We start from the raw sequence: 13876 nt of genomic DNA, 5'->3' as shown, positions 1-13876 counted from the left end.
TGGTACTCCTCCAGAGATGCGAAGAGTTCCTGGCAGTAAGAGTGTGACTAACTTCTTTGTGTAGCTGCCATGAGCAGACCAGAAAAGTCATGCATTTGCCAGATACCAAATGCCATGACTGCACTTTTGAGAAAGGGCTGCGCTCTTCGCTCTGAACTACAAACAGAAATACCAAACATGGCAGGAAACCTCAGAGGAATGGCTCACACCCAAGTGGAATAAGAAAGTTTGACCTTGATATGAAAATGCTTTCGTTCTGAAGGATACTCCTGAGTGCTCTGTACCAGGGTTGGGGCACATGAGGTGACATCCCTAAGGATGCTTAAACCTGTATTTACTCCAGGACAAAAATGTGGCTGCCCAAAGATACAGGGGCTATGTCATCCTCTGTGACAAATATAAAGAACCACAACCTGTCCTGTAAAACTCAACAATCATCCCCGAATGTGTACTTAAATCTCTGAAAACCATGGATGACACCAGACATCTACTGCAAGCCATGCCCATGCCTGTTGCCAAGTAACTCCTACACCCTGCCTCAGGAATATGCCTTGCCTTGCATCAGCATGCTTTCCTGACTGGGAATCTGGAGACCTGTTAATCCTCCTAGTCCAGTAGGACCCTAAGAGGTAGATCCCGACCTTCACACTGGCTGTGCATTAGCTGGACATGAAAGCATCCAGGCCACAGAAAAGAACATTTCACAGTTAGCAGTCAAAATGCCTGTGTGAGAAGGGCATTTTCACTGCAAGTGGTTTGGAGAAACACTTAGGCTTTCTCAAAGATTGTTTTTCTTCCCTGCAAAGGAAGAGCTCTTATATGTAGGCACATAGAATTCTACCGAATCTGCTTCTGAGAGCAAACCAACATGCCCACCCCCGCCTCTGTGAAAGGGACTCAACCATACAGTGCAGTGTTTCTTTTTTTTTTTTTTTTTTTTTTTTTTTTTTGGTTTTTCGAGATAGGGTTTCTCTGTAGCTTTGATGCCTGTCCCAGAACTAGCTCTTGTAGACCAGGCTGGCCTCGAACTCCCAGAGATCCACCTGCCTCTGCCTCCCGAGTGCTGGGATTAAAGGCGTGTGCCACCACCGCCCGGCAGTGCAGTGTTTCTTTAAGATAATTAAATGTATGGAACTAACAGATTTTGAGCACCTGTATGCTTACACGTGAGAAGTCACTTAAACATCATGCTGATCTACACTAGAGCCATTTTATTTCTTCACTGACAGGAAAATGATGGCTGAGAGGCTGCACCCAGATGGTGTCTAAGGATTGGACTTTGCAGCTGCTCTTCACAGCAGTCACATAGTTCCAACTCTGTGTCTCACTAAGAAAGTCTGTTCTGAGGAAACATTGTTACAACTCTGTGTCTCACTGTAAGAAAGTCTGTTCTGAGGAAACATTGTTACAACTCTGTATCTCATTGTAAGAAAGTCTGTTCTGAGGAAACATTGTTACAACTCTGTATCTCACTGAAAGAAAGTCTGTCCTGAGGAAACATTGTTACAACTCTGTGTTTCATTGTAAGAAAGTCTGTCCTGAGGAAACATTGTTACAACTCTGTGTTTCATTGTAAGAAAGTCTGTCCTGAGGAAACATTGTTACAACTCTGTGTTTCATTGTAAGAAAGTCTGTCCTGAGGAAACATTGTTACAACTTTGTTTCTAAGAAAGTCTGTCCTGAGGAAACATTGTTACAACTCTGTATCTCATTGTAAGAAAGTCTGTCCTGAGGAAACATTGTTACAACTCTGTATCTCATTGTAAGAAAGTCTGTCCTGAGGAAACATTGTTACAACTCTGTATCTCATTGTAAGAAAGTCTGTTCTGAGGAAACATAGTTACAACTCTGTGTCTCATTGTAAGAAAGTCTGTTCTGAGGAACATTGCAAAGAATATAGAGCATAAACATACATCCTCAACTGGCCCAGAATACATTTACTTAACATTTTGTCTATGGACTAGAAGAAGAAGGTACCAGAACTTTGAATTGGGGTTGATCCCTTTGCTTTTTAACTATGACCTGCAAGGTGTTTCTTATAGAATAGACACTGACATTTTGATAGTTCATCTCATTGCTTCTTCTATTTAGGAAAATATGTTATTTCCTGGCTAACAAGGTTCCTTGTTCTCAGACACTCATCTGTGAAATATAATCCAGTGAGAGACAGTGAGACAGAGACAGACAGACACACACACACACACACACACGGGCAGAAACAGGCACACAAACACACACACACACACACAGAGAGAGAGAGAGAGAGAGAGAGAGAGGAGACAGACAGACAGAGACAGGTAGACATACACAGAGAGAGACAAAGAGACAAAGACAGACAGACACACTGAGAGACACAGAGACAGACAGACATATATGAAGAAAGAGACAGAGACAAATAGACACATATACACACAGACACACACAGAGAGACAGAGAGATATACACAGAAAAGCAGACACAGAGAGGGAGAGATAAAGAGAGGGAGAGGGAGAAGAGGGAGAAAGGGGGAGAGAGAGAGAGTAATTCTATCTGCCCTGGTGGCTGTGACAGGCTGCCAGCTGCCAATGTTTCCTTCAATGTCAGCACTTGACCTGGAGTGGTATGTGCTTCTCAAGCTTGACTGGCATCGCTGGAGTGTTCTGCAGAGCCTGGGGCCTTGGCAGCTTATTTGTGAAATAACCTCAGCTTTGCCGAAGACTTCAGCCTGCCACACACAGATACTGGTTATGTATAATAGTGAAAGGGCAATCGCTCACAGACCACACCTCGCCCGGGGGGAAGTATCTTAATGAATAGGAAAGCCATACAGGAAAATTTAAGTCCGAGATTAACAAACTATAGCCTGCAGGAAATTCTGCTCCACTGGCTGTTGTTGTAAATAAAATTTTCTTGGAACACAGCTGTCCTTGCTTACTATCCTGCTGATGGCTGTTTTTCCTCTGCAATCATAAGGCTGTATAGGTGCATCGAGAGCATTTGGCTCTCAAGCCTGGAATAGTCACTCTCTGTCTTTTATGGGTCTGCGGCACTGAGGGTTTGCTTTGCATGACTAGAGGGTTGGAGAGTATGAGCAGCACCCCTAGTTTTCCTCTTCATTCACACGGGGAAAAACATGCTTTTCTTCAACGTGCATCTCCACCCAGTACAACGCTGTGAAAACCGACTTCCCTTGCAGCTACAGATAGCTACGTGACACTGGTGACTTTGGTCAGTGATGTTCTACCAGGGCGTCTGGATAGCCATCCAGCTCTATGTCCTCCTCTTCCTTCCTTGGGGGACTGGGTGATGTGGCAGATGGGGCGTGGTCAGTACACAGTCACAAGGTGACAAGGTGAGATTAAAAGCCATACTAAAGCTGGGCATGGTGGCGCATGCCCTTGATCCCAGCACTCAGATGGCAGAGGCAGGTGGATCTCTGTGAGTTTGAGACCAGACTGGGCTATACAGTGAGTTAGTCAGGCTGAGCTGAAGTGCACAGATTCTGGTCCCTGAGGATTTCTTTGTTAACCCTGGACTGCCTACTTCCAAATGCTTATTACATCATAAAAGCCAAACTACTTTCTTTTTTTTTTTTTTACGATCTATGTCTACTTAGAATTTACATAAGGAGCTATAAAGACAGAGACAAATATTTAATCCCAGTCATTGATGCTTTGGGGCAAGTCTTAACAAAATGTGAAATTTAAAGTTGTCTCAGCTCTTAAATCCTGTGACTTCATAAACAGAACCTAAAAACCAGAACCCTCTAGTGCCTTGATGAAGAATGATACAGCGGATAAGATCTTCAGATCTGTTGAAGATCTGTTCTTCACAAGAGGCCACTCCCACAGCACATCAATTTTAAATAAAAATCTCCGTATAATGCTCAATATAATAAATATGAATAAGAGTACATACCAATGCCCCATAAGATGGTACCTATCAATGTTCCATTTTAAATACTATTATACTAAGGTATAAGCATTAAAGAAAAAATGTAAGCCTCAGACACTCATCTCAAGGCTGTTCCAATGAACCCTCCTGTGTTTCTCAGAAGGTCCAATGCGGCAAGCCACCCGAATTCCGTAGGGTGGTCATCACTGAAACTCTCCCACATAAAGAGAGGTATTATAGGATGAGAGCCGAGGAGCACAGCAGACAAGTCCTGGAGAGCACGGTCAAGGAACTAAAAGCACTTCTGTTCCCTACGGATGAGCAAGCCTCTCTAAGAATGAACCCGAAACACTGGCTGGTGTCAGCCGTGGCTCAGGCCTTCATTAGCATGACGTCATGAAAATGATGCAGCATACTGATTTTCATAATCATTGTCATCACAATGCCAGCTAGCTCAGCTCCTGCATTCAGCATAAACACCAAGCTCCTAGTACTGGAGAGCCAAGTATGCAGCCATCTCTGCTCTGTCCCACCCGGGCATTTTCCACTAAGCAACAAATAACAGAGAAACACATGTTACTCTTGTACAGCAATGGAGAAGGGACGACAATAGCAAGAGGATCCAATGCTTAGAGGGTGAGCACCAAGACCCATGGAGCTCTAACGTGTTTTTCTAGACGTGTTTATATTGTGTCTGGAGGACCGAGAGGCTCAGCTGGGTAGTGTCTGCTGCACAAGCCTACGGCCTGATTTCGATTCCCACCACTCACATAAAACCAAGGCACAGTAGTGTATACCCATAACCCCAGTGCTGGGGCAGTAGAGACACAGGCAACCCTGGGGCTTGCTGTCCAGCCATTACAGCGTACTTGAGCATGCTCCAGAGTCAGTGAGAGACTGCCTCAAAAAATAAGCTGGGAAGCAATTAGGAAAGACATCTGAGGCTGACCTCTGGCTTCCACATGATCTGACTATGGAAAGGCGTGCTTACTGTGCACAAACACGTACATGCGCGCGCACACACTAAACACTTGCAGGCTGAGAGAGGTAGACAGTTACCTGAGAATGATCTATCAGCAGAATAAGCCCTTTCACCACACTGACAGGGTCGCCAGATGCCGACAGCATTTTGGACATCAAATCACTGTATCCACTGAAAAAAGTGACAGGTCTGAGCTGAACATCAAACAGGATGGCTGACATGCCGGCATAGGAGTCAAGGTTTTCCTCTCCTTCATCGGGAGTGGCTGCAATTAAGCTTTCCAGCCCTTGTGCTTCAATGACCACCTGGGGAGAAAAGGGTACAAGGTTGGATCACTGCTCCCCACCTGCTCCGTAATGATGGAGATGCCTCCGAGCTACGAGGAGGATGTTTTCAGGACCAAAACCTAAATATCTTCTGTAACTAGGCAAGAATTCAAACTAAACCTCTGTGTCTGAACATAATGATAATTAGTCTTCGCCATGTAATCTTTCCAACTACCTTTGGCTGTATGGGAGATTTGATTCATTTAGATGGGGTGAAGACAGGTGAATATTCACTAGTGTGAGGCAGAGGCCGGGCTCAGATGCCTCCTCTGTGACTGCAAAGGCCACAAGTGTTCTGGTGGAGGGCACCATCCGAGACGCTTATCTCCTGACTCTGTCTCATAGAGTGGGCCTGCCATTTTTGTGAGCCTCTGCAAGGAGATGGAGAGGCAAGGGCAGTGCTGCCCAGTCTGCTGCTCTGAGAAGCCACATCCACACCCCTCCACATCACAGTTTCATCCCTCCCCATGAGATGAGGTCACACCATGAGGAGGTTCGCACCCTGATGACCAGTAGGTAAGGAATCCTGCGTATTTTTCATCCTGCATAGTCAGGCACTACCCACTGTGTGTTTGGCATTCCCAGGGCATATCAGAGAGCAGATGGCAATGCCTCAGCAGGGAGGGTGTAGGATTCTGACCAGGGTGCTATTGAAGGGTGTGGACATTTCATATTGATGGGTATTCAGGTTTTCATAGCTATGGATCATTTTTGAAGCTTGAATATTCCTTAAATCAAAATGATGGCATAATTCATAATAACGATAAATCATCATTTAATTTTGAACTAAAATTCTACCAGTTTTCAACTGCCCACACTTAATTCTTTCCTCCCCTGGTAGCACTGGAGACATAGAAATGAACTCTAAGAGCTGTACACTGTTATGAAGTTTCTTCTAAGGGGAAGTCAGTCTCTACAGAGATGAACAAAATGGCAAACACGCATACATTAAATACTCAGAACTACCCACGGGACATATCTGTGAGTGACGCTTGACTAGCAAATCCTGGTTCAACTCAATTCTGCTGATGCAGGTGTGTTTGGAGTTACAGAGAGACGTCTGGGAAGTGAAGCGAACCAACTACGTCGGTTTCAACTTCGGATTTGGAACTTTACGACAGAAGCCACCATCAGCTTACAGACATATTCTGTAACGCTGCTCTCGGGGTGTCACGGTCCTCAGAGCAGTTTCTACCACTGACAACTCATGGGCCATGGGGTACCTGACTGCCATGGAGGTCTGCTTTCCCGATGTACTGGAAGACGTTCAGGTTACTCCTCCTGAGAATACCAGAACCAGAGTACAGGATGTCAAGACTGTAAGTGGATGCTGCATGGGGACTACCTAGTGACAAAACACAGGGCTCAGTGACGGCTCCGCAGCGCTAATGAGAGGGGTGAGGGGGTGGGGGGAGCTCTCCAGGTGTCACCTACGTTCTATGTAGCCAGTATAGGTGGAGGAGGACCCACTCTTGGAGAAACGGTCATAATTGTGAGCAACCATCTCCTTGAGGACTCGACGGATCATTTTGCTGCAACACAGAAGAGAAGACTTCTCATTCATGGCAATGTCTGGTTCCTTTGGGAATGCGACCAAATCCTCAGTGTTATAAAAAGAAGGCCACATTTTCCTCATGCCACCAGACTAAAAGAAGTGCCAGCTGGGCATCGGTGGCAAGATGAGGGCTGTCCCCTTCATTCCTCACATAGCCGAAACGGTTTGGTGTCAAAAGGACAAAGGGTAAGGATTCCCAGTTAAGAGATGTCTTCGGCTGACTGATAGATGCTTTGGGCAGAAAACACATTGAATCATCATAGCTGTGTTGTTAAAATAGTGTATGAATTTAAGGAAGCTGTGCTACACAGGAGGCTGAACACATTTTCTTGACTTTTTCTATACCTTCTAAAATCACCATAGCAGATGATGCAGAACAGTAAATTTCCAGGACTGCTAGCTTTGTATTGTCTACCACAGGAAAAGCTCAATAAAGCCTGCAGGATGACTCTCTCCTCCAAAGCGTTCACTCTTACTTCAGGCTTGCTCATGTTTATGTAATCAGCACTGAGATCTTTTCGTTTCTCACTGGTCATACTAATTTATCAGTAATAGTAAAATTACAACATGTCAACCCCACCCCAATAAAATAGGTCTGAGGCAGAAACACGATGCAAGAAGGAGTGGAACACTTATCTCCCTATGCGCCGGTATTAGCCGCTCACTAGAGTCGTAGCTTAGAACTGAAAAGGTCATGCCATCAAATATTCAGAGGGTTTCCATGTGGATGAACACTGCACACATTCTGCTGTGCTCCAGAGACAAAACCAGAGCCAGTGAAGGCATCAGTGTGCAGGAGGACACAATAATGAAGTCCCAACAGTGGCACAGAGTTGCCAAGTGGAGTGAGCTTCCTGACAAGGAGGAGAGTCAAGTGGAGTCTGGTACCACTTGCCAGAAAAAGAAAAAAAAAAAGAAAGAAAGAAACACACCGCTACACTGGAAAGAGGTTCATATCAAGCAAGGCGAACCTCAACATCCCTTTCAGCTTTACAGTTTGTGTGTGTGTGTGTGTGTGTGTGTGTGTGTGTTTTCTGAGACTGATGTAAACATTTACAATGGCTTCTTTCCATTTCCTAGGCTGCTCTCTGCCCACTACCTCCTCTTTCCTGTCTCCAGATTACCAGGTTTACAGAGCAGAGGCATCAAATACACCAGGGCCTCCTCCAAGGAGTGTCACAGAACAACAAAGAAACAAGAATCTGAGCCACACAGGCCAGAAAGGCCCTGCCTCCTTCCTGCTCCCCTCCCCTCTGCCCACTCCCCTGCCTCTGACTGCCCTGCTCCTCTGTCCATTCTTACTCTACTCCTGGTCCTCCTCCCTTCTGCTTCTAATCTCCTTCCTCTTATTCTGATTTCCTTGTCCTTTCACTCCCACCAATCCTAGTCCTGTTTCCTCTGCTCTAAGGAACAGCCACCCTGGGCCATTGATAGAAGTTTTCAAACTTCTCCACATCTGAAAAGTTAAGATGAAAGAGCGTTTGCTGAGGACATGCTCTGTCTCATTGTGCTACTTACAAAAATAGTCCTGTTGAAAGTGTAATCAGACGTTAAAACATTCCGAACATAATTTACCAGTCCACCCCAGGTTCCAAATCTCCACCAAAGAAAGGCACACTGTTTTATCTGACTCACTTAAGAGTTTCTTTGGGGAAATTTGGCATTCATTGGATTTATGTAACACTCCCCTGTGCAATGATCAGGTCATGATTATGAACTATGTGTGCACCGTATCAATATACAAATCGGCTTGAGTAGCAAGAGGCATATGGAATACATCATACCTTGAAGGCATTTCAAAATTCAGGATGTCTCGCACAAAGGTGAGCATGTACTTATTCATTTCTTTGGGAAGTTCCCCAATAGACAGCAGAATGTTCTTCACGTCCATATAGGATGGGTTGTTCTTCAAGATGACAGCAGCCGCAGCCGTGCGCACGGTCTTTTCGTGGACCTTACGATTCTGGTGGTATATCCTGTTCAAGGTCTTCTTCACCTATTAGAAGATGCTTAATCTCAGTACACCCATGGAGTTTAAGGTTGATATTGGAGGGACAGTGAGGTGGGCCATCATGTAAAGGTGGTTGTGGCCAAGCCTGACAACATGAGTTCAAACCTCTGGACCCACATGACGGAGGGGAGAACTGACTTCAAAAGGTAGCTCTCTGAACTCTCCATGTGTGCCATGGTGAACTCTCTCTCTCAATAAATTAATACAATAATTTAAAAATTGATATTGCCGTGAAAATAGCAAGTGTTTATTTAGATATATGTGTGTGTGTGTGTGCTATTACGTTTGCTAGATTCCTTTGCAATTAGGCTGATTCCATGTGACTAGGCTAGCATGGACCATGAACAGAACTGATGTGAATGGCTCTCAGGCGGAGGCAGCTAAGACCTGCCGTCTTCTGCATCTCTTTTATGACTGCTGTGAACACATGGGCTTGTATCTTTCTACCCATGTTAGACACAGCATGAGGAGCAAACTGTGGGTCAGCTGTGAGGGTTTTCAGTTCCTGTGTTATTGCGACAGTGCTTGGCATTACCTACTATTGACCCCAAGGTTCCTGCTGTGGCGATGGGAATTTGGGGGGAGAAGGCAATAGGAACTGGTATTTTCTTACAGTACAGTACCTCAGATTCTGTTCCTCTCTTTTTCAATAGAAAATTTAATGCGCCTGTTTCCAAAAGCAGTTTTATGTGCACACTAAAAGTAGAAACAGTTTCTAAACATCCCCAGGCCCAACTCATGTGCAATCCCCTAATTTGGCATTCTGCACCAATCGCTATTGGTTGAATGTGTCTCCCCAAAGTTTACGTGTGGCCATCAGTATGGTGGTGGTACGGTGGCAGGACCCTAGACAGGTGGGGTCTAGTGGACCAGAATTAGGTCACAGAAGCATTGCCCCCAGGAGAAATAAATACAGGTTTCACGGGGCTACTTTAGTTCCTTCAAGAATTGCTTTCTATAAAGGATTGCAACACTTCCCTTGAATCTTTATTCTACACGTACCAGGCCATTTTCTTTGGTTCTCCTTGCCTCTTGCCTTTTTCTATCTCCTCAATTTTGCCCTTGCTCTCAGACTTGTAAGAGTTCAATAGTTCACCCGAGAGCAAACACCTGGGAGAGAACCACCCAGAATGACAGCAAGGTTGGTCTTTCTTAAAAGCCCACACCTCATGCTTCACAGCCAACTGTCTTTCATACAAAAGTGGCAAGAGGACAGAGCATCCTCAGTGGAAAACACTCTCTGCCCTGAAGCTCTCCCGGCTCTAACAAAATCACAATGCTGGCAGCTTCTAGAACACCATACGCAAACAGGTGAGACCACACAATCCAGCCAGCTGAAAACGTTACCAATGTTCTGAAATGCACAAAAGCAAAGATGTTTCTAAGGAGGATTTAGCTACCTGGCCAACTCCTAGAATTTGTTTCTTAAAATAAGAAGATGTGTTTCAGGATACAGGAATTATCCATTCAAAATGTGAGGCTGATTTCAAACAGCCTTAAATACAACTTAAGAGTTATTTCTAAGGAAAAAAACCAAAACCCAAAGCAGAGAGACTTGTGAGGAGATGGCATTTGGTTTACCAGAAGTGTTTTTTCTCCCTCCTTCTGCTCAGGCGTTTACCTCGTCTGTGATGAAGGAAACGTCATATCTCTGGAGCACAGTGGTAGCCAGGTGGCTGACAGGACCTTCTCCAGCCTCCGCATACTTCAAAAGGAGCGGGATGCCTTCGGGAAGCAAGGCGTTCTTCAGAGCCAGCAGGTACATCGTGGTGTCCTCCTTTTTCTCTGGCTTTTCAAGTCCTCCCAGGATTAGCTTCTTAGCTTCCACCACTGCCTACAACAGCACACACCTCAGACAAATGCCCAGCGACACGAGCAGACAAGAAAACATCAGCTTTTAGGAACCTTGCCTTGGCTGCCAAGTACAGTTTGCTAAAGGTACCAAGTCTTCTCAAAGGCATGCTTATGTGTTCTAGAGAAGCAGAGCACAATTAGTAATGGGCATTTAGTGTTTAACACACTCCAGACGCACAACGTCAGCACACTTCCAGACGAAGCTAAGTTATTCTTCTTGGAGGAAACTTCCTCCACACCTCAAAGACAACTGTGGTTCCATATTCCCAGATCCCTTTGCTCATGGTTTAATACTACAGTATCCAAGGGGGTTGGCTCCTGGACCTCCTGGTGATGCCACGATTCATGGGTGTTTGGGATCCTTAGACAAAAATCAAGCAATATTTGCATGGCCTCTCTGTGCACCCTCCTGCTTACCTGAGCAATCTCTAGAATATTTGTTGTGTTCTGTATAACGTGGCTGTTGGGTGAGTGGCTAAGCTGTGTTGGGCACATGGCCACTGCATATGCATTTCCCCTCCCTGTTTTCAACCTACGGCTGGCTAAGTCTCAAATGGAGAATCCCCATAGGCAGGGGGCTCACTGTGTTGATATTTTCGTAGGTGCTAAACTGACAAGGAATGCTTTGGGGGTGGTATGATATTCTGTGCATCTTTATATTAAAGGATTGCTATCATACCTAGTATAACGTCAATGCTCAGTAAATAATGCTGACTGGGTGCTTTTATGTATGGATTTTGTGGTGTAGGAGGTTCTTCTGTTCATGTGTTGCTTTCATTGGTTAATGAATAAAAAAACTGCTTGGGGCCTGATATGGCAGAGCTTAGGTAGTAGGCGGAGAAGACAGAACTGAATGCTGGGAGGAAGGAAAGCAGAGTGAGAGAAACCATAGATCCTCCGCCTCAGACAGATGTAGGTTAGAATCTCTGGTGAGCCACAGCCACGTGGCGATACACAGATTAATAGAAATGGGTTAAATTAAGATGTAAGAATTAGCCAATAAGAAACTAGAGCTAATGAGCCAAGCAGTGTTTTAACTAATACAATTTCCATGTTGTTATTTCGGGTGTAAGCTAGCTGGGTGGCCCTCCTCCTCCTCTCCTTACAACAATTTTGTCTTTAGCCACAATATTCAACACAGAAATTGATTTTAAAAATCAGCTATTTAGTAACTATTGAAGTTGGAAACATAGAGATCTTTCATTTTTCTAATATCTTAGATGCAATACCAACTTTGATTTCTGTCATATCTGATAGTCATGTTCAGCATCCTTGTTGTTAGCAGTCCTATCTTGAATGCCTATTCTGCATTCTATCTTCAGCTGCTTCCTGTGGAACCATTTGGTATCAAGAATGATCTTCCATATGGTTTTTAATAGCAAGAATTTAGAAGAAAAAAAGCAGTGCTGTCTTTCTTTAGCAGAAGAAAATAGGGACTGATGCTAGCTCATAATAAGAATAGGGAGGAAGGGGCTGTATATATTCATCATTTTAACCTTGTGAAATAGGAAACAGGCTTTTAATGGATATTTGATGTGGGATTCCCCTCTGTATGCTGTGAATATGTTTTATTACCATTGGTTAATAAAGAAGCTGCTTTGGCCTATGGCAGGGCAGAATAGAGCTAAGCAGGAAAACTAAACTGAATGCTGGGAGAAAAAAGGTTAAGTAAGAGACGCCATTTAGCTGCCAAAGGAGAAAAACACAGTAAACTTACTGGTAGGCCATAGCCTCATGGTGATACATAGATTAATAGAGATGGGTTAATTTAAGATATAATAGCTAGCTAAGAATATGTGTAAGCCATTGGTCAAACAGTGTTGTAATTAACATAATTTCTGTATGATTATTTGGGTCTGCAAAACAAACACACAGGTTCCATCTACAGATATTACTTTTTTTTTTAATTTTTGAGACAGGGTTTCTCTCTAGTTATTGGTGCCTGTTTTGGAACTAGCTCTTGTAGACCAGGCTGGTCTTGAACTCACAGAGATCTGCCTGCCTCTGACGTCCAAGTGCTGGGATTAAAGGCGTGCACCACCACTGCCTGGTCAGATATTACTATATTTTAATCCACTTGGTTTTCCATATTTAGTTATATTCATGAAGTGAATTCTTTTCTCTTTTTTAATGGGACAGATGAGAGATTTGATAGCCTACTCAGGCAAGCAAAGATACTTTAGCAAATATGACTAAAATACAAAGTTCTAGGTGATCAGTAGCAAGTAAATTCATATCAACAAAACTCACATACGAAGACTGTACTAATCATAGAAAAAGTTCCAATCAAGGAAGAAGCTGTAGTGTCCTATAACTTCTAAGGACAAGAACTATATTATACACATCACCCAAAAGAGATAAAGAATATCATTCAATTGTGATAAAGGGTTGAGTCATCAAGAGAACAGTGAGAACTATAGACATACACACATGCAACAACAGAGCATCTGAGATATGAAAGGGGACACACTGCAACCCAAGAAACACACAGGACTTTACAGGTCACCCAGACAAAGTCAACAAGGAAACACCTGACTTTCTTTTAAATGCATGCTATTGAAACCCAAGCTCCACCTGGAGCAAGCATATGTATCTGAGCCATACGCTTAATAATATATTGGATATCCTCTGAGATATGCAAACCAACAAATGCAACCAACCATATCAGCAGAGTGAAGGCCAAAACAATATGGCCATCTCAACAGATGCAGAAGAGACACGAGACAAAATGGTACCTCCGGTTCTGATAAGGCTCTACAAATTAGATGTAGAAGGAATGTACCACATGGTAAAAGCCATAGGTGGTGAATTCATAGCTAGCACACTACAGTGAAAGGCTGAAGGCTTCTCAGGAATAAGACAAGTGGCACTTACTTTGAGCTTGCAGCCTTCATTCTGGCACAGCTTCCTGACAAGGGCTCCGATGATGATCATAACTGTTTCTCGGATGTCGTTGCTTGCAAATGAGCCTTTGAACTTACTCTGTGGACAAGCAGAGATCGAACATGCCATCAGAACACTTAAGCATTCCAAAGGGACAGTTTTGGTTAATAAAGTATATGCATTTAGGGAAATGAATCTGTGTTTCTAGACAACAAACCCAGATTTTTTTTTGAGACACTTAGAAACGTGCTGTCTAGTTTTGCATGAAGGATTGATTATTAGAATTTCCGATCTATAAGGTGATCTTATTTCTAGTCTGTGAACCCCTCAGGGTTCAGGGGTTTGATTATTCAGGTTAGTTGAGTCTTTATATGAACCAGGGACATCAATGT

General features: G+C 43.9%; 1 protein-coding gene across 1 annotated transcript in view; it reads right to left on the bottom strand.

The window, feature by feature from the left end:
- The window catches only part of LOC121448361 (microsomal triglyceride transfer protein), a 38526-nt gene that overhangs the window by 6316 nt on the left and 18334 nt on the right, over nucleotides 1-13876 (bottom strand). Inside the window, exons 10-15 of the mRNA XM_041652325.1 lie at nucleotides 13476-13583; nucleotides 10369-10581; nucleotides 8521-8732; nucleotides 6616-6713; nucleotides 6405-6526; nucleotides 4933-5160 (exon numbers count right to left, since the gene is read on the bottom strand). Of these exons, the coding sequence (XP_041508259.1) occupies nucleotides 4933-5160; nucleotides 6405-6526; nucleotides 6616-6713; nucleotides 8521-8732; nucleotides 10369-10581; nucleotides 13476-13583 (981 nt within the window). The remainder of the gene's footprint in view (nucleotides 1-4932; nucleotides 5161-6404; nucleotides 6527-6615; nucleotides 6714-8520; nucleotides 8733-10368; nucleotides 10582-13475; nucleotides 13584-13876) is intronic.

Source organism: Microtus oregoni, unplaced genomic scaffold, assembly GCF_018167655.1.
Source record: "Microtus oregoni isolate MIOR12 unplaced genomic scaffold, Mior012 000000F_ref0000247, whole genome shotgun sequence".
Taxonomy (NCBI): Eukaryota; Metazoa; Chordata; class Mammalia; order Rodentia; family Cricetidae; genus Microtus; species Microtus oregoni.
This window is presented reverse-complemented; position numbering and strand designations above follow the sequence as displayed.